Genomic DNA, 15,891 nt, shown 5'->3' with positions numbered 1-15,891 from the left:
GGATACCGGATGGTATTATCCGAAATATACCGTTTTATCGGGAAATGTCATCCGGATACCTGGCATTCTCTGAAAGACGTGGATAGCAAGCAACCATGTCGGCCCAAAATGAAGTGAGCCTCATGGACTTGACGTTGGAGCAGCTGAACAACCTCAAGACACAGTTCGAGCAGGAGCTGCAGCAACTAACGTCCTCGTTCACAGGCCTCCGAGAAGCGCAGACCCGTTTCTCCGACTCGAAGGTCGCGCTGCAGTCGCTGCAGCCGGCCAACCTCGGCAAGCGAGTGCTCGTGCCGTTGACAGCGTCGATGTACGTCCCTGGGAAGCTGACCAACGTGGAGACCGTGCTCGTGGACGTCGGCACGGGCTACTTTGTGGAGAAGAACGTGGAGGAAGCCAAGGGGTTCATGGACCGCAAGGTGGCGTTCCTGCAGCAAAACACCGAGTCCCTCAAGGACGTGTTGGAAAACAAGCGCACCAACTTGGAAGCTGTGATCCAAGTCATGCAACTCAAGATGCGATTGGCAGAGCAACAGGGAAAGTAATAGATTTGTGTGTAAATAATATGACCAATTGATTCAGAAAATGGCAGCCCCCAATCCCCCTACTCGAGTTGACAGGATTATGTACCGTATCCAAAGCGCGATTGGGAGCGCATCTGTGACATGGTTCTACAGGTCCAGCAAGAAGATTGTGGCCCCAAAGGCATGCCCAAATCGTACATCGTATATGAGTTCCGACTGTGGCGAAATGCCCACATGGAATACTAATACAGGGATATTGGTTAAAATAGTACTTCAGTAGTTTGTCACATTTGTCCCTAAAGTGGCGCCTCTGTTCCGACAGCAAGTGGGTCGTCACGAGGATGCTGGCATCGACCAACAGTCCAAGACGGGCCTCGGAGTTGATGTTTGAGCTCCCATTCCACGCATGACTGTATGAGGTGGAGCGACCGCCTGGGGTCGTGGCGCTACCAAGCGTCGCTGGATGTGGGGTTGCACGACAACAACTTACTTGGGCCTCAGGTTCGAATTTTGGGGACGAGTTCCACTTGGTCGTGGGCTGAAGAGCCATACAGGCGTAGGGCCGTCAGCTCCTGGTCGCGCTTAGCTGGCGCTGGAGGGTCGACCCACTTGGACTGTTGACTTTGGTGAAGCTATTCCACGGCTTGGCCTCGACCTGGACACGCCGCGGCAGTCTCGCTCGGAGAGGGGGGCACACGCTTGGAGATTACATTTGTGGTACCATTCGAACCGCGGTCGAGGGCTTGGGCGGCGGTGGTAGCAACAACATGACGCAGCATCATATGTATGCGTTGATGAGCAAAGTGATTTTCCATGTGGTCCGTCTGGCCATACTATGTCGACATTGCCCGCTGTCAAGTGATGTACTTGTTGCAGGGCGCCATCACCCGCTCTTGAGAGGATAGTCCTCCTTTGTGCGACGTAGTGTTCTGGCCTACTAGTATCAGCAGCCTACACTACAGTACCCTTCCTTCCTTCGACTAACTTATGCGCTAGGTCCAAAACGCTTGGTGGTGCATATACGAGGTTCATAGTACTGTACCACTGACACACACACTGTGACAAGTTGGACAGCCAGCAAAAGATTGTGGCGTCCTTTGACAGGATTGAAAAAAAACGGAAATCTGAAACGGCTACTATTTTCGTACATGTTGCGCTATGGTCGTCCGCATCAAGGTGCGGGTGTTTACGTTCTCCATCGATCCAACCGTGGAGCACTCGTACTTGGTGGGCAGCGCCGCGGTATCGCTACAGCTACAGACATACTCTTCGCCCATGATGAAGAATGCATGTAGGGTGGCCTGAGTTCTGCCATTGGGATGATCGTCCTCGAAGACGACGAAGACTTGACGTTCGAGTCAGTGCGGCCGCGGATAGAGCTCAAGGAAGAGAATGGCCTGATTCGGTGACGTATTTCTGTATGGGCACCCCCATCTGAGACGGAATGTCCTTAGGCGGAACCCCATGTTCCAGGAAGCGCTGTTTCAAATGACCGAAGCTCGAAACCCGCATCAGTGGCCAATGCACACATTGCAAACGTATTGGCTTGGGTACTACCAGCATGAAGACGACCCGACGCCGACCATCATCCGTGTACCATGCATGTCCACACGTCTTCTTCATTCGTACGCCATATCCATATCGTGATGCCAATTGGGGGTTGTTTAGACCGAAGACACGTCATCCAAGTGTCTCCGTGACGTGCTCGACATGAAGTCGACCAAAGTGACGGCAGATTTGATCGTGATTCCGCAAAGTCAAATCGGACCTGTGTGCTCCCAATGTTGCCAACGGTGTGCCCTCTGCCCCTCTATCCAACCACGTCAAACGACATGACCACCATAATACAAAATACCACGTGAGAAACAACCAAGTGCATATCTTATTCGCATACTTATTAGTATACGGTATACTTACTGTAGACACGAGTTACCCCCCAACAGTGTCGCATGCAGCACCACTATGTACCTACTTGATGAAAACTGTACAACGCAACTTACTGCGTGTCTTCTGCCTTACTGTTAATACGTTTCTTGACGGTAAAGTGTACAAGGCAGTTAGTTGTTGTCTCGGCGAACAGCAGCATACTAGTACTTCGAAGTATGTACTACTAGTACGTACTTGTACAGTTTGTATACAATAATAACGTTACAGCACTGCATAACTCCAAGGTGGCAGGCACTAACTACTGTATTGGTACTGTACAGCAATGCATGGCACCCCCAAATTCGCAACATAGCAGCCATTGCGAGAGGATTCATACAGTAGTATGGTCCTGCTTTGTGGCTTATTAGTCGTTACTAGTCCGAGTCGCTGTCGTCGTTGCCCATCATTTCCCATAGCTTCATGGCCATTTCCGCGGCCCGTGCCCTTCTCTGGTCGTCAGACACGCCTTGCATTTGCGATCGAATTGCTTGTACTTCGTGCAACAAAGTCTCAAACTCTTCGACGCCGTTGTTGTTGTTTGTATTCGCGCTGGGCTGCGCCGAGGATGTTGGGATGGCGGTGCTCGAGACGGATGGGGGAGCGGCATTGGAGGATGGAAGTTCAGGAGGGGAAGGATCCGGCTCGGAAGAAGCGAGGGCGTCGGACGAGATGGCGGCCGAAGCCGCATGGCCGTGCTTCATTTCCATGGACTTCCACATCGTGCACTCCAATGCTTCAACAATGCGCGCCATGCCAGTCGTTCCGTCCTTCGATGCGAGATCGTCACTCGACGAAGCAGCAGGTTCACTCGACGCCAAATCTACTGCCACATGCTCCACGCCACGCTCAAGGCACCAGTCCGTCGCGTTTTCCATGTTGATGGCGATGTTGGACCCGCATGCCACGGCCATGAGAACATCAAACGAATGCTCGCCCATGCCTTCGACTGCGTTCTGGACATGACTCCATGACGACTTGTCGTTTGCATTCCACACGAGGAGACACGCTTCATACGCCGTCCAGTCGCCACTGAACGGCTGAGAGTGCACATGGAATTCCACTGCGGCCGTGTAGTACTTGGTCGAGATCGTCGCTGGATGAGCACGGAATGACGACGCACCCTTGGTCCACGAGATCCCTTTAGAAGCATCGACTTGCCTCACAACGGCCTCGACCAGCCCTTCCTTGCCGACACCTGCCGCGCCGAGGACAAGGACCTGACTCGATGCCGCCATGGATCCCAAATCGAAATTGTCGAAGCTGCGGGCAACGTTAACGTTACTGTAGTGTTTTCCATGCTTTTCATCAAATGTTTAGATTAACTGTAAGTATGATTAATTGTTTTAACGTTATATGAAATTGTGCGTCCCGTTTAGCTCAGTTGGTAGAGCGCAGGACTTTTAATCCTGTGGTCGCGGGTTCGAGCCCCGCAGTGGGAGTCACTTTTTCGTGAATTTTAGTGAAAATTAGGCGCTTTTACTGTGGTTTGTGGTTTTTATTGCGATCAGTGCATCATTTCCCAAACACCAAGCAAACCACGACGATGGTCGCGGCAGTACTATGGACTGGCGGCAAGGACTCTGTCATGGCGATGATGGACGCTATGGACCAAGGCTTCGATGTGCAATACCTAGTGACATTCGCTCCCGAGAATCCGAGTTTCAAAGCGCACCCGCTGCCACTCATGCAACGCCAGGCGGCCGCGGTGGGCAAACCGCACCTGATCAAAACGGTAGTTGCGCCGTACGCCGACAGCTACGAGCAGCACTTCCGAGATCTCCACAACGAGCTGGGTGTTACGTGCATCGTCACAGGCGACATCGACTTCATTGGGTCCTCCACCACCAACTTCGTTCAAGAACGATGCAAAGCCGTCGGCATGACCAGCGTGTTTCCGCTCTGGCAGCGTTCACGAGACGAACTCCTGGCGACACTATTACATCGACAACTATACGTTGTGTTTTCTTGTGTCAAGACGGCCCCGTTCGAGCCCGTGGCAAACTGGCTCGGCCAACCCATCAACGAAACCTCCGTGGCGGCGCTGCGCCTGGTCACACAGGACGACAAGAACATCGACATTTGTGGCGAAAACGGCGAGTACCACACCATGGTGTTGAACGGTCCTTGCTTTCAACACGCAATAGAGTTGCCAGCGTACGACATTGCCACCGTGGACACACTCAGCTACATGCAATTCCCCGCCGACTGGTGTGATGCCCCTTAGTGCATACAACGTGTACAGACGTTACTTAGTACTAGTATATGAATCCACCGCTCCTTTAAAAACTTGCAGTTCATAGATTACTCATTGATGTTGTAGCTGGGACATCTCTCAGCGTACTGTTTACAAAAATTGACTCCCACTGCGGGGCTCGAACCCGCGACCACAGGATTAAAAGTCCTGCGCTCTACCAACTGAGCTAAACGGGATGCTCTGACAGGCTTTCGAACGCAGAAAACTTGTAAGATGACATGATGGTAATTTTGCAAAAACTTCTAGGGCGGGCAATTCAATGGCGGCGATGTTGGAACACCCACACGATCATGTAGAGGACGTTATAATTCACTAAAGCACCGTGCTTGTGACAGTTGCGAGGGGGGGAGCGGAAGAATCCAATGCCATTGTGTCCAAGACGCACCGTATATAAACGCTTGGTGGTGAGGGCCATCGTAACGACAGCGCACAGCGGGCATGATCACACCTTGCGAGGAGAAGGACGTGTTAAAAAAACCGTAAATCTACTGGGGAAGGAGTGCCCCCACGCCATCACTCGTGCCAAACTCGACAGTTTCTGAATCGTCCAAGGTTAAGTAAGGCAAGCAATTGGCCCACGAATTGGTACCGACCCATGACGGGAACCCCAGCCACGACACCGAAAACGATGGCGGATTGAAGCCACATGCCCACGAGGCGCCGTGCGCTTGGCTGCACGCTGGCTGATGGCTTGGACAATTGAACAAACGCCGAAGTCACCTCCATGAACCCCATGGCCCACGCCAATTGTTTGGTGCTAACGTGGCCTTGGATCGCAGCGTCCGTACACAATTGTCATCACTTGACGTACCAATTGACACATCGAGATTTGCACAAGCATGCTCGCTAAGTAACCCAAACTCCAGATTCACCGGACAGATTGATTCTGCCAACTCGACGTTGCTTCTTGGCGGGGATGGGCTACCACGTTCAGTATTGGAGGGGAGCTGGAGTGCGTCCATGCTGACCGACTGCGGAAGTTTTTTGCCCTTGCGCTGTTAAGGGGGTCTCGTATGTGGTCGATTAGGGCTTTGGACGCTGGCCGGGTCGTTCTATGGATTTTTGCGCTCCAACGGTCGAAGCCAATCAAGCCATCTTATTATTGAGGCTGTTTGGCGCCGTCAATTTGTGTGTGTTTGGATTTCCGACCGCGTCGTAGTTTGCATGGCACGTTATTTGGGCCAGGGCAACCCTGAAAATGGCTAGCGCATGCTTCGTCTGGGGCTGAAGATTGTCGTGTCCCGCTCGGCGGCGCTGTGTGTGGCGTGGGGCACGTCCAGCCGTGCCTTGTTCGTGAGCTGTGTACTTTTGGTGTTTATTTTCTTACAGCAGCCATGAATGCTTTGACAAAGGCAGACTTGAACTTGATCGCCAACATCGTCGCATCTCGGGGATTGTACGTACCGTTGAGTTACATGTATATGTTGCGACTGGTTTGCGATAGGGGGCTCAGTGGGTTTTGGTGGGGCAAAACGCTCAAGGCGCTGATTTTACTGAGGGTGCTGTCGCGCGTTCAAGGGGTGGAAACGTTCATGGCAGCCCAAACAAACGCCATAGGTTTGGACCCTGTCGCTAACGAAGGTCACGAAGTAGACGTCGTTGCTGTGAAAGGTTACAGTCGCCCAAGGCAGCGTTGTTGAGTCCTTGCCTTCGTACTGGTCGCTATCGACAGAGACCCCACCATTGTGTGTGCATACTATTGCCAAATACTTGACTAGCCAGAAGTATTCAAAAGCATATAATGCAAAATCATGTTGACAAGTTGTTTGAGGATGCCTATAACAGTAACGTTAGAAGAGATAGTTGCCCATCGCATCAGGACAGTACTAGTACCCTGCCGTCCCTTGGGTTCACGATTGCAATAATCCTGCCGTCGACCACCATACTAGTAGTCACAATGAGAATATAAGTGTGGCCGCGAGATACGAACTAACTCAACTCGGTACTTGACGGTGATTGGGGTGTCAACGAAATCAACTAACGTTTGAAATTCGAAACCGTCAAAATGTTCAACCGGACATCATCCGAATAAACTTGATTTTGAAGTTTTGAAAACGCGAGAGTGCAACATTGACACATTTGACCTCGGCGCGCGCAAGTCCTTCCGCGCACTCTTCCGACTCGCGTGCAATCCACAGAGCCCCGTCTGTATCATTAAACACTCCCAGACCATCAACATGCTGGTACGTACGTCCATGCCAATGCTGTGCATTATCCCCTCGTTTTCACATGTGTGCATACTGCTGCGTAGGACGTCAACCGAAGCCGACTGGACATGCAGGACAAGACAGACTCGTCGACGCCAAGCCTCCTAGAACACATCTTGTGGAACATGGAAAAGTCGGATCCTTGCCTGGTTGTGCCTCCGATCAAGCGACGGCTTGTGTTCACATGCACTGGCAGCGAAATCAAGCGCAAGCTTGTGTTCTCGTCACACAAAACCGTCAAGCCACTTCGACCGACGAAGCGCGAGCTTGAGCGAGAAGCAGCGAAAGTTCTCGAGCAATCCAAGCAAGACGAGTCTGCAACGCCGTACTTTGCCAAACTTGGACGGCGAAAGCGGCAGCTGTCGTTTGACTAGACAGTTTGTTTCAATAGGAGACAATCCCCACACAAAATAAATCCCCATAGAGCATCACCCCCCACCTCCATTGAGCGTTTTTTCATATCATGCCCGAAACTAGATGATGCACAAAGGTTGAACCATGCTTTGCGCGCCAGATCAAACGTTCATGTCCTAGCTTAACAACAACGCTACGTTGCCAACTACGTACAATAAGCACCAGCGCATGGAGTGTGGTAAGGCTAGAGTCTGATGCAATGTGGCCAAGCGTCATAGTAACAAAAGTCCCGTCAAGTCTTGCGAACGCATCTCCTTGCTCACAGATCAACCAGTCTCGCTGGTATGGTATTGATGTTGAGTGTAAGCCATCGACAATACTGTGCCCTCGGGCACAACTTCACTGGGCACACATCCTCGGGCTCTGGTTCGTCCCAATCGCAACCCCTTCCCCAGCCGAATATCCTGACTCTATTCTCCAAGGAGCCCAGCTCCCACCCGCTCAATGGCTCTCGCGATCCAACAATTGGGCCACCCATGGCATGGCGCAGGACCACCTTGGACACCAAGCTTGGCAGCTCATCCGCGCGCTCTCCCTCCGACACCTCTGGAATGACCACTGTGCTGCACATCACGACAACTTGCACGCATCACCCCCGCTAGGGACTTTCCCATATTCCTTCAGGCCCAATTTGAGGCCCTGGCGAGTTACCGCACACGCCGCCGGCACCACCTCTCCGGTGAACTCTACCAAACCCTGATCCTCCAGTGCCGCCGCTTTTTAGCAGCACCGTTCTCTCCACCGCGCGGCCCGACCCCATTGCACATGGAGGGGATGGTCTTCTTTGATGGCGCGGCCCGTTTGGACCGGGCGTGCGGTGGATCAGGGGCCTTGGTTCTGGCCCGAGAATTCCCTCTGCTATGCGACTACGATGCACACTATCTCCCGATGGCTACGACCAACAACCAAGCTGAGTACGATGGCCTGGTCCGTGGTCTAACGTTAGCGCGGACCCAAGGTTACATTCATCTTACCATCTATGGCGACAGCCAACTGTTGGTTCGACAGATGATCGGGGTGTACCGCGTACATCATCCTGGGCTTCGGTCTACGTATCTCCAGGCCCGCTTACTCGCGGCTCAGCTGAAGTGCTCCCGGCGACATAGGCCACGGGAAGGAAATCAGGCGGCAGACTTTTTGTCCAAGCTAGCGCCCATGATCGAGCCTCCTATACCTCCCTGTCCGGACCCCAGTGCAACCCCATCCCCCCCAGCCAAAAGGCCCCACTATTCGATTAACGTTACTTGGATCTCGATCCCGGGTGAAACCCTCTCCCGATCTACCCACCACGCGTAGCTTTGTCTGTATAAGTTCCTGGTAATACACATCATCACATCAAAATCCCTCATGAACAGTCTAATGAAGCGCTCCAATCAATTGTTCAGTGCGCGATTCGGGGCCATCACAAGCACTTGACTGAGACTTCCAAACCGGTTGCTGCACGTTTTTCGCCTTACTGTAGGTCTGGAGAAGCGACCTGAAGTGTGAGCTTTCACTGACTTGGCCATGCCAGCTAAAAGTTACTGTACGTTGGCTACCAATATGTACACACTTTGGCGGTGATTCTTGACGACGTAACTACGATATGCAAGCCACTCGGATGTGACAGTAGTTGGTGGGTTATGAGATGGAGTCAAGTAGCAGTGAGTGAGTACACACACTTAGGCTTGTTATGGCCACCCTAGTTGCATAGTACAGAATGCTTACTACTACTGTTCAACACTACTCCTGTCCTATTCTCTGCCCACGAATGGTTCGCCTCAGCGTGCGAGGGATGCACTGTCATGCTGCTGAGTCGGAAGGGGCGCCCTGTGACTTCTACGAGAGTACTGCGAAGGCATGGCGCGCCTCCAACATGGAGCAATGGCTTCTACAGTACGAAACTGGACGTCGTGGGATTGTCGTGGTTGACACGCATGGTAATATTTCGGCGGCGGGACGGCATAATTATTTGAGTGCCATGTCAAGACCGCGCTGCATTTTAATGGCGTTTGGGTGGCTGGCGTGGATATTATTATCCGGGAAATCTGGAACCACTTTTATCCGAATGTTCAATGTTACATACTTTTGCCAAGGTAAAACCGTCGAGATTCTCGCTGACGACAGAGAAAAACTGGCCTTCTTTTTTCGAGGGCGACGGCACGAAAGATCTGGAATAAAAGTACGCAATTTAATGCACGTGGGAATAAAAGTTTGGCCGCGCTTGGCATTGTATTATGCAATATTATAAATCCTGCCATTGATTTGAATCACGGGATTAAAAAAATGTGATAAAAATATGCACCACTGACTGGGCGAATGTATGGCCATGCGAAAAAATATGGGAGGGGGGTTTAAATGTTTTGAATTCAACCAATCGTAGACGACCTTGGACACCCATTGAACCAATCACAGAGCCAGATTCAACCCGACACTGCTCGGCGAATTCATTCTCCGTTTTCAAACCTAGTGCCAACTGTACATGAGCGGGTCCGTTATGAACGCATGCAGCTGCAAGAAGCGCAAGTGTCCCCGATGCTGCGAGCAGATGCTCGTCCAGAACCTTTTCAAGGTGCTGGTAAAGCTCCCCGAGAAGAGCATTGAGTTTCGATGCGTCCGAGCGCTGCTCAGCGGCAGCTTTACCAACATCAACTTGAACTCGACGTTGGCATCGTGTGGGTACACGGTGAACATTGCCCCCCACAGCTACGCTGCTGGTACTTTTCTTTGTCTGTTCATCGCATTTAGAGTCTCACGGGTGATTTAGGTCGCCGAGACTTTTCGCTGCTTGAAAAGGGCCATGGCTTGCAAAAGAACCCGAACTCGCCCTCTGGCCCCCGTCGCGGCCGCCGTGGCATCTCGAAGGTGTTTCGCCAAGAAATCGCGCGTTACTTCTCGCTCGGGCAAGCGTTGGATGCGAATCAATGCTTGCTGTGGCTGAAGACCAACGTCTTGGACGAATCGTCGTTCCCAACGGAAGAAGAGATCCACCGCGTGCTGACCAACTTGAGTACGTTCGATCATCCACGTCCACTACACTAGGACACCCATATTCATGTGTTTGTTGTTGTAGGTCAACCCAAGATCAAGCGCGCGCCAGGCGAGGGCGAAGGCACGGAGCGCCGTGGCCGCAAGCCCAACCCCTACCGCAGCCAAGTGACGATGTTCTTGCTGAACAACAAGAACGCCAACCCCAACGACTGCTACCAGTGGCTGCTGCAAAACTACGTCAACCCGGACCTCCCCCAGCCCGACCTCAAGCAAATCAAGACGCTGATCAACAACATCAAGTCGAACCCGAACTTTCGATCGCAAGCCATGTACTAACCAACCTTCCTGAATCGTCTTGTCTTTTGCTTGTACGTGTTCCTTGCTTGCGATGTCCTCGCCATGTGTCTCATGTGGTTGTGACTTGTAGAAGTGTCCTCTTATGATCGACTATCGTGTGCGTGCTGCTTGCTGTGTCGCCCGCCCCCCATTGTGCTGTTGGTATATATTGCCCGATTGGACGAAATGGGCGATGCGATGCGAAATAAATATAATATAGTCGACTTTTTTCCGATGTTTTGATATATATTACATATTTATCTGGATATATAGGATATTAAATAAATCGACTTCGCGGCAACAACGATGGCAGTTACTAGTAGTACTACGAACAGTGTACTAGTATTACTAGCGTGGAATGTAGAACATTTCCTTCCTCGCATGTTGGTTGACGCCTTGTTCCATGAATGTAGCGCGTTCGACGTTGTTGAGATCGTCATGATGGGCCCGAAGTACTAGATGGAGAACGCCGACGCCGGATCGAGGCTCGTCCAGGACAGACCTTCCACCATGGCCCCTTCTGCCGCGATCGACACGTAATGCGTGTCGTCCAGCGGAGTAATGCGGAAGTGCCACGCAGGCGCGTGCTGGTTGTCCACGAACAACGTGATCGTGTCGTGTGTGATGTCGAACTCCTGGCGCTGGAGGTCGATCACAATACCCACCCCAAGCGCCTTCGTGTACGCTTCCTTTAAGCTCCAGAGAATGTAGAACCGACGGATCCTCTCCATGTCATTGTACCTCGGAGTGCGGATGTACTTCCATTCGCGAGGACCAAATTGCGCGTCAAAGCAAGCGAAGAAGTCGACCACGGGCTCCCTCGGCAGCTCCACGCGCACCACGTCGATGCCAATGCGTCGGTCCGATTGGCATGCGATGGCACAGATCGCTCCGTGGTGGGACACGTTGTAGTTCCACGTGGGGATCGGACATGCAGGCCATGAAGGCTTGCCCTACGATAGCGCTAAGAGATGTTCGAGATGTATGGGAGGAAGGGTGTGCCCTCGTACGTGGTCGCTACGGACGATGGAAACGGAAGCAAACGGAACGTGGAACGTGTCTGTGACGACTTTGCGTTGGAGCAGGCGACTGCAGAGCGCAAACTTCTGATCTTTTGGGAATCGATACCGCATAACCTACGATGACTCATGACGCACGGTCGCATTCATGCATGTAATGTACCGCTTGTTGCTCGTCCAAAGGGAGACGTTTGAGGAGAGAGTTCCATTCGTCTGGAGATGGGGTCCATGCTTCCACGTTGATGTACCATTGGAGGCCCGACGCCGACACCGCCATGCTGCTGAAGATAGGGCGAATCAAAGTTCAAACCCGCGCAAAATATACTTCGAAATACCACGTGGAAGTACCTATTAACTAATTGACGTATATTTTGACACAAATCGTACACTTTTTATACATTACGTGGCAGATTTGCATATACGAGTCGTCATGAGGAAGTCGAGATTCTTCGGCCCAAGGGGTAGTCCGTACTAGTACCAGTGAGAAGAATGCTTCAATAAGAGTTCCCGAAGGGTGATGCAAAGGAGACAGTATCGCCACAGAACAGTATCTGAGTTGTTCATGCAAAGTTCATTGTGTTCATCATCTCCGTTTGTCGTCGAAACGAAGATGGGACACATTCACACATAACGTTTAGGGACCTTCTACATATTCTACACACTGCTACGCCAGCGAAGATACACCACATGACTCTTATATGGCCCTTGCATTCAAAGAAGAGACGCATGAGTTGTATCTTGAACGGTCGCGACCGTCGTTCAGTGTGTGACGATCTTGCTTCCCAGTGCATTGAACACACACGTGGCGCGGACAAGGACACATTCGCGGCATATCACTATATGTACAGGAAGATGACAGAATCGCTAGCCTGGTTCGACTTTCGAGGGACGGCGACGTGGTGATCGATGTGTGAGACACAAGTTGGTGCAACGCGGGATTTCGACGTCTAACACATCCAAGACGTGGCGTGGAAGGGGGGTTCTTTGTGCTACTTACTTTCCAAGTTATTTTATCGTACTACTAGGTACTACAAGTAGTATGCATGACTAAATCCACGACTGGCTGCTCATGGAGCTGCTGGTGTGGTTTCTGTCGTTACGAGCTATAATTAGGGCCACTTCTTGTCGTTTTCGCCGAAGTCAAATCAACTGTTACTTTGGTCTTGAAGCGTTGTGGCTGGACTAGTACGATATGGGGGACAGTGTCGAGGACTCTGCCGTGAACGACTTTCTGCAGATTTTAGAGGAGCATCGAAAGAATTGCGAAAAGCAAGGCAAGTACGTCGAGGCCGAGATTGCCAAGAACCGCCTGGACGAGCTCAAGGTCCACGAGGAGAACCGGCGCAAGGAAGCGATGCGGTCGCGGCAGATCGCCGAGCGGCTGGGCGTTGAAGAGGCGCACATGCTCGAGTTTCAGCAGTTTAATCTTGTGTGGGACCGCAAAATGGAGGAGTACGAGCGCAACGTGGACGAGTTGGTGGCGTCCATGCGTGATCGCCACCAAGGCGAGTTGCTCGAGTTCCAGCAGAAGCTGCTTGAAAAGCAGACCAAGCCCAAGTTTTCCAAGGAGCTTCTCAATCTGCGCAAGATCGAAGAGCACTTGGCTCGGCAAAAAGAGTACGCCGCCAACACTCGTTCGTGTTGTTGTTGTTGTGAGGGGCACTCATCGTGGTCCTTCGTCTACTAGTTATGCCGAAGCGCACAAGATGAAGCTCAAGTCGGACGCGCTGGAGGCATGGGAGATGGAGAAATGGCGCAACTCCAAGCAGCAAGAGATGTTTCAGCGAGAAATCAAGTTCAAGCAACGACAGCGGCAGGAACTAGAAGCCCTCCAGAAGCGCATCCAGTCGGGCCGCGAAGAGCAAAAGAAGCAGCGGCAACTCGACCTCGAGCGACTGCTGCAGCGCTACCAAAACGTCAAGGCCGAGCTCCAGCAACAGCAGAACCTCGAACGCATTCGTATCGAAAAGTTTTCCCTCACCACGACCCAACGCGTGAGCATGAAGGTGTAAACTCAACAAGCCAATACGACGATGGTGGATGGATAGGAAGAATCTTAGGGACTTTGCCGCCGTGGCAGCAGCTTATATATATAACGTTCGTGTAACACAGATCCCATTGCGTGAAGTCGCATCGATAGATGTTAGTCTCGCCGCACGCTCTTGAACGCCTTCTTGTTCTGGACAAACATGTACGCCAGAGGAACCACGACACCACTGACCATGATCAAGAACCCAACCCAGTACGAACTTGAAAAGTAGCTCACAGCAGCCAGGCCACCGCCGCCAAAAGGTGCTTCTGTCGGGGTATCGTCATCGGCCATGATGTTGGGGGAGTGGAATGTGGAGTGATGGTATGTAGTTTAGAATGCATTGATTTGTATTATATTACACTTTTTAAATGAGTAATAATATGAGTCTGTCTGTCAATTCCACAATAGAATTAAAAGCAATCATTTTATTCTATTATCAGGAATGTCGTTGATTTCATAATTTCCGCACCAAATAAAAAGAACTTGATCATTGTAGGCTTTAGGTATGTAATATAAATCAAAAGCACCTTCCAGTCAAGCAGACATGGCAGGCAAAGTCAGCACCGGCGTCTTGCGCAAGGAATGGAAGAAGTACTTCCTGGCCTTCAATGGCGTGGTCGTTGGCATCCCTCTCGCCACCGGTGGGTACTTTGTGCACAATCTCCGCAACGATGAGCGTTTCCGCGAGCACTTTCACGACAAATACCCCGAGTTGGTGGACGCAATTCACGAGTACATCCCTGTCTTCCCCGAAGCGGCCCCGCGCGACGACATTGGCGAGTCTGATGCTGCCATCTTCAAGCAACCCGTGCATGCTAAGGTGCATCTCAAGTCTGGCAAGTCCATCGTGTTTCATGTCCCGTTCGACTCGTCGATCGCCGACGTCCACAAGCTCGCCCTGACGTCCAACCCCACCGATCAAGTCGTGAAAGTTGACTTTCAAGATGATGACGTGACGGAAGCACCCGCGAAACCAGGTACGCCACATGTCGATATTGGCAACCTCAACCTGACTACTGTGCACGACGAATAGCCGCGACCAAGGTAGCAGCACCAGCGCACGTCGGCGGCGGCCCTGCGTCGACGTGGCCCACGACATACACCCCGCGGAACCAGAGAGCACCTTCCACCAACTCCTCAAGTGCCATCCACAACGAGTTGCGTGCCGTCCGCGCCAAAGAGACGGCGTTGCGAGCGGAGCTGCGCAAGGGCGATCGAGAAATCGACGCTATCAAAGCCGACCTGCGCACGACCGAAGAGCTCAAGGTCCAATTGAAGGCTCAGTTGCCGCACAAACGATTTCTGGGGCTGTTTTAATAGATAACACGTTGTTAGCAACGTAAATGTACCGTGAGTGGCTGCGTTAGTCGTGTACTAGTTAGTATATGTTGAACATGTACAGTTAGCTTGCATCTAATCTGTAGCCCGCAGAGCTGAAGTCAAGTGATGTGTCATGGGCTAGCCCAAGCATATACAAGTGCTAATGGTTACGACTGTGGGAAGAATAGCTTGGTTTTGGGAATGACGGGGGTTGATGTGGTTTACTCGCTCAACGGCCAAGTTGGGACTTCAACATGTCCAATAAGCAGTTGAGTAGCGCTTGATTTGAAAGATAAAACCATTTTTACAGTTTGGAATGTTGTTTATATTGTAAGGTTAGAGGTGTCAAAGCCCATGTTTTCCTTGCAACGTTTGACATTCTCCATGATGTCAACAACGTACTAGTAACAGAAAGTAAGGACCTGTTGTTCCCAGCGAAAACTCGACTCCACCCTTTTTGAACCACGTTGCGGGGCTGCCCCTCACGATAGTCCAATGCCAATTTGCCCACCTCTTAAATCACCATTTCACGAAATGCCCCTTCTGTATGTAGCCCTGACGCTTCCGTTCATGAATGGCTGTCCTCGCCTAAGGCAAATAAAGGGCCCCCAAGCAAACCCAATGCAAACAGCGACTGGTTAGAGACAATCTAGGTGCAGCAACCATTCGTGGGGCCTCGATAGGAGGCTTGTAGAACGAGACAAGGTGTGCATTTGAGGAGCTGAGGAGGGGATATGGATGGGGGTGGGTGGTCCAGAGTGAAAAGTCTCGACTCCGATGACGTGGAAGCCCCCGTTTGCATCTTGCCCATCCAATAGCTCCATTGGTGCCGCCACGTACGCCGATTGACACTCGACACAATGTATTCGAGTTGTCGACTGTCTAGTAA

At 51.7% G+C, this 15,891-nt stretch overlaps 12 protein-coding genes and 2 non-coding genes across 18 annotated transcripts; 9 read left to right on the top strand and 5 right to left on the bottom strand.

Moving 5' to 3' along the window:
- Positions 1–70: 70 nt before the first annotated feature.
- H257_07014 (prefoldin, alpha subunit) lies at positions 71–591 on the top strand. Its single transcript, XM_009832425.1, has one exon. The coding sequence runs from the start codon at positions 96–98 to the stop codon at positions 543–545; it is 450 nt and encodes a 149-aa protein (XP_009830727.1). The 5' UTR covers positions 71–95; the 3' UTR covers positions 546–591.
- A 1,072-nt stretch (positions 592–1,663) lies between these two features.
- On the top strand, positions 1,664–2,394 carry H257_07013. Of its 2 annotated transcripts, XM_009832423.1 has the most exons (4): positions 1,664–1,766; positions 1,820–1,929; positions 1,979–2,117; positions 2,193–2,394. In XM_009832423.1, the coding sequence occupies exons 1-4, from the start codon at positions 1,683–1,685 to the stop codon at positions 2,358–2,360; spliced, it is 501 nt and encodes a 166-aa protein (XP_009830725.1). In that variant the 5' UTR covers positions 1,664–1,682; the 3' UTR covers positions 2,361–2,394. The 2 variants fall into 2 exon arrangements, with proteins under 2 accessions (XP_009830725.1, XP_009830726.1); XM_009832424.1 differs by having other exon boundaries at positions 1,979–2,394.
- A 255-nt stretch (positions 2,395–2,649) lies between these two features.
- H257_07012 (hypothetical protein) lies at positions 2,650–3,727 on the bottom strand. The gene has a single exon (XM_009832422.1). It carries the CDS (start codon positions 3,683–3,685, stop codon positions 2,825–2,827), a length of 861 nt encoding a protein of 286 aa, XP_009830724.1. The 5' UTR covers positions 3,686–3,727; the 3' UTR covers positions 2,650–2,824.
- An 89-nt stretch (positions 3,728–3,816) lies between these two features.
- Positions 3,817–3,889, top strand: H257_07011. The gene has a single exon. It is a non-coding gene; the product is annotated as a tRNA-Lys (tRNA).
- Positions 3,890–3,980: 91 nt separating this feature from the next.
- Positions 3,981–4,743, top strand: H257_07010 (hypothetical protein). Its single transcript, XM_009832421.1, has one exon. The coding sequence runs from the start codon at positions 3,994–3,996 to the stop codon at positions 4,672–4,674; it is 681 nt and encodes a 226-aa protein (XP_009830723.1). The 5' UTR covers positions 3,981–3,993; the 3' UTR covers positions 4,675–4,743.
- Positions 4,744–4,807: 64 nt separating this feature from the next.
- On the bottom strand, positions 4,808–4,880 carry H257_07009. The gene has a single exon. It is a non-coding gene; the product is annotated as a tRNA-Lys (tRNA).
- Positions 4,881–5,189: 309 nt separating this feature from the next.
- Positions 5,190–5,439, bottom strand: H257_07008 (hypothetical protein; the record flags this gene model as incomplete). The annotated part of the gene is made up of 2 exons (XM_009832420.1): positions 5,190–5,242; positions 5,298–5,439. 2 exons carry the CDS (start codon positions 5,437–5,439, stop codon positions 5,190–5,192), a joined length of 195 nt encoding a protein of 64 aa, XP_009830722.1.
- Positions 5,440–5,913: 474 nt separating this feature from the next.
- Positions 5,914–7,355, top strand: H257_07007 (hypothetical protein; the record flags this gene model as incomplete). Its single annotated transcript, XM_009832419.1, has 5 exons — positions 5,914–6,006; positions 6,057–6,100; positions 6,149–6,285; positions 6,751–6,887; positions 6,956–7,355. The coding sequence occupies 5 exons, from the start codon at positions 5,914–5,916 to the stop codon at positions 7,283–7,285; spliced, it is 741 nt and encodes a 246-aa protein (XP_009830721.1). The 3' UTR covers positions 7,286–7,355.
- A 254-nt stretch (positions 7,356–7,609) lies between these two features.
- On the top strand, positions 7,610–8,621 carry H257_07006 (hypothetical protein; the record flags this gene model as incomplete). The annotated part of the gene is made up of 2 exons (XM_009832418.1): positions 7,610–7,885; positions 7,950–8,621. The coding sequence occupies 2 exons, from the start codon at positions 7,610–7,612 to the stop codon at positions 8,619–8,621; spliced, it is 948 nt and encodes a 315-aa protein (XP_009830720.1).
- A 1,110-nt stretch (positions 8,622–9,731) lies between these two features.
- Positions 9,732–10,866, top strand: H257_07005 (hypothetical protein). Of its 3 annotated transcripts, none has more exons than XM_009832415.1 (4): positions 9,732–10,021; positions 10,072–10,314; positions 10,378–10,624; positions 10,723–10,866. In XM_009832415.1, the coding sequence occupies exons 1-4, from the start codon at positions 9,787–9,789 to the stop codon at positions 10,736–10,738; spliced, it is 741 nt and encodes a 246-aa protein (XP_009830717.1). In that variant the 5' UTR covers positions 9,732–9,786; the 3' UTR covers positions 10,739–10,866. The 3 variants fall into 3 exon arrangements, with proteins under 3 accessions (XP_009830717.1, XP_009830719.1, XP_009830718.1); XM_009832417.1 differs by having other exon boundaries at positions 10,378–10,663; XM_009832416.1 differs by having other exon boundaries at positions 10,378–10,866.
- Positions 10,867–10,880: 14 nt separating this feature from the next.
- On the bottom strand, positions 10,881–11,964 carry H257_07004. 2 transcript variants are annotated; one of them, XM_009832414.1, is made up of 4 exons: positions 11,814–11,964; positions 11,642–11,767; positions 11,373–11,584; positions 10,881–11,327 (listed from the first exon to the last, which is right to left on the bottom strand). In XM_009832414.1, the coding sequence occupies exons 1-4, from the start codon at positions 11,925–11,927 to the stop codon at positions 11,087–11,089; spliced, it is 693 nt and encodes a 230-aa protein (XP_009830716.1). In that variant the 5' UTR covers positions 11,928–11,964; the 3' UTR covers positions 10,881–11,086. The 2 variants fall into 2 exon arrangements, with proteins under 2 accessions (XP_009830716.1, XP_009830715.1); XM_009832413.1 differs by having other exon boundaries at positions 10,881–11,584.
- Positions 11,965–12,778: 814 nt separating this feature from the next.
- Positions 12,779–13,991, top strand: H257_07003 (hypothetical protein). The gene is made up of 2 exons (XM_009832412.1): positions 12,779–13,267; positions 13,338–13,991. The coding sequence occupies exons 1-2, from the start codon at positions 12,843–12,845 to the stop codon at positions 13,660–13,662; spliced, it is 750 nt and encodes a 249-aa protein (XP_009830714.1). The 5' UTR covers positions 12,779–12,842; the 3' UTR covers positions 13,663–13,991.
- Positions 13,611–13,991, bottom strand: H257_07002 (hypothetical protein). Its single transcript, XM_009832411.1, has one exon. The coding sequence runs from the start codon at positions 13,971–13,973 to the stop codon at positions 13,794–13,796; it is 180 nt and encodes a 59-aa protein (XP_009830713.1). The 5' UTR covers positions 13,974–13,991; the 3' UTR covers positions 13,611–13,793.
- A 214-nt stretch (positions 13,992–14,205) lies between these two features.
- Positions 14,206–15,045, top strand: H257_07001 (hypothetical protein). Its single transcript, XM_009832410.1, has 2 exons — positions 14,206–14,659; positions 14,716–15,045. The coding sequence occupies exons 1-2, from the start codon at positions 14,227–14,229 to the stop codon at positions 14,997–14,999; spliced, it is 717 nt and encodes a 238-aa protein (XP_009830712.1). The 5' UTR covers positions 14,206–14,226; the 3' UTR covers positions 15,000–15,045.
- Positions 15,046–15,891: the final 846 nt, after the last annotated feature.

Source organism: Aphanomyces astaci (assembly GCF_000520075.1).
Source record: "Aphanomyces astaci strain APO3 unplaced genomic scaffold supercont1.14, whole genome shotgun sequence".
Classification (NCBI taxonomy): Eukaryota; Oomycota; class Saprolegniomycetes; order Saprolegniales; family Verrucalvaceae; genus Aphanomyces; species Aphanomyces astaci.
This window is presented reverse-complemented; position numbering and strand designations above follow the sequence as displayed.

Coding starts and splice junctions, on each gene's coding strand:
- H257_07014 (XM_009832425.1), top strand. CDS start 96: ATGTCGGCCCAAAATGAAGTGAGCCTCATGGACTTGACGTTGGAGCAG.
- H257_07013 (XM_009832423.1), top strand. CDS start 1,683: ATGGTCGTCCGCATCAAGGTGCGGGTGTTTACGTTCTCCATCGATCCA. Junction 1,767..1,819: donor ACTTGGTGGGCAGCGCCGCG/GTATCGCTACAG, acceptor GAATGCATGTAG/GGTGGCCTGAGTTCTGCCAT. Junction 1,930..1,978: donor GAAGAGAATGGCCTGATTCG/GTGACGTATTTC, acceptor GAATGTCCTTAG/GCGGAACCCCATGTTCCAGG.
- H257_07012 (XM_009832422.1), bottom strand. CDS start 3,685: ATGGCGGCATCGAGTCAGGTCCTTGTCCTCGGCGCGGCAGGTGTCGGC.
- H257_07010 (XM_009832421.1), top strand. CDS start 3,994: ATGGTCGCGGCAGTACTATGGACTGGCGGCAAGGACTCTGTCATGGCG.
- H257_07005 (XM_009832415.1), top strand. CDS start 9,787: ATGAGCGGGTCCGTTATGAACGCATGCAGCTGCAAGAAGCGCAAGTGT. Junction 10,022..10,071: donor CCCCCACAGCTACGCTGCTG/GTACTTTTCTTT, acceptor CGGGTGATTTAG/GTCGCCGAGACTTTTCGCTG. Junction 10,315..10,377: donor CCGCGTGCTGACCAACTTGA/GTACGTTCGATC, acceptor TTGTTGTTGTAG/GTCAACCCAAGATCAAGCGC.
- H257_07004 (XM_009832413.1), bottom strand. CDS start 11,927: ATGGCGGTGTCGGCGTCGGGCCTCCAATGGTACATCAACGTGGAAGCA. Junction 11,768..11,813: donor CTTTGGACGAGCAACAAGCG/GTACATTACATG, acceptor GAGTCATCGTAG/GTTATGCGGTATCGATTCCC. Junction 11,585..11,641: donor CCATCGTCCGTAGCGACCAC/GTACGAGGGCAC, acceptor GCGCTATCGTAG/GGCAAGCCTTCATGGCCTGC.
- H257_07003 (XM_009832412.1), top strand. CDS start 12,843: ATGGGGGACAGTGTCGAGGACTCTGCCGTGAACGACTTTCTGCAGATT. Junction 13,268..13,337: donor CACTTGGCTCGGCAAAAAGA/GTACGCCGCCAA, acceptor TTCGTCTACTAG/TTATGCCGAAGCGCACAAGA.
- H257_07002 (XM_009832411.1), bottom strand. CDS start 13,973: ATGGCCGATGACGATACCCCGACAGAAGCACCTTTTGGCGGCGGTGGC.
- H257_07001 (XM_009832410.1), top strand. CDS start 14,227: ATGGCAGGCAAAGTCAGCACCGGCGTCTTGCGCAAGGAATGGAAGAAG. Junction 14,660..14,715: donor GGAAGCACCCGCGAAACCAG/GTACGCCACATG, acceptor CACGACGAATAG/CCGCGACCAAGGTAGCAGCA.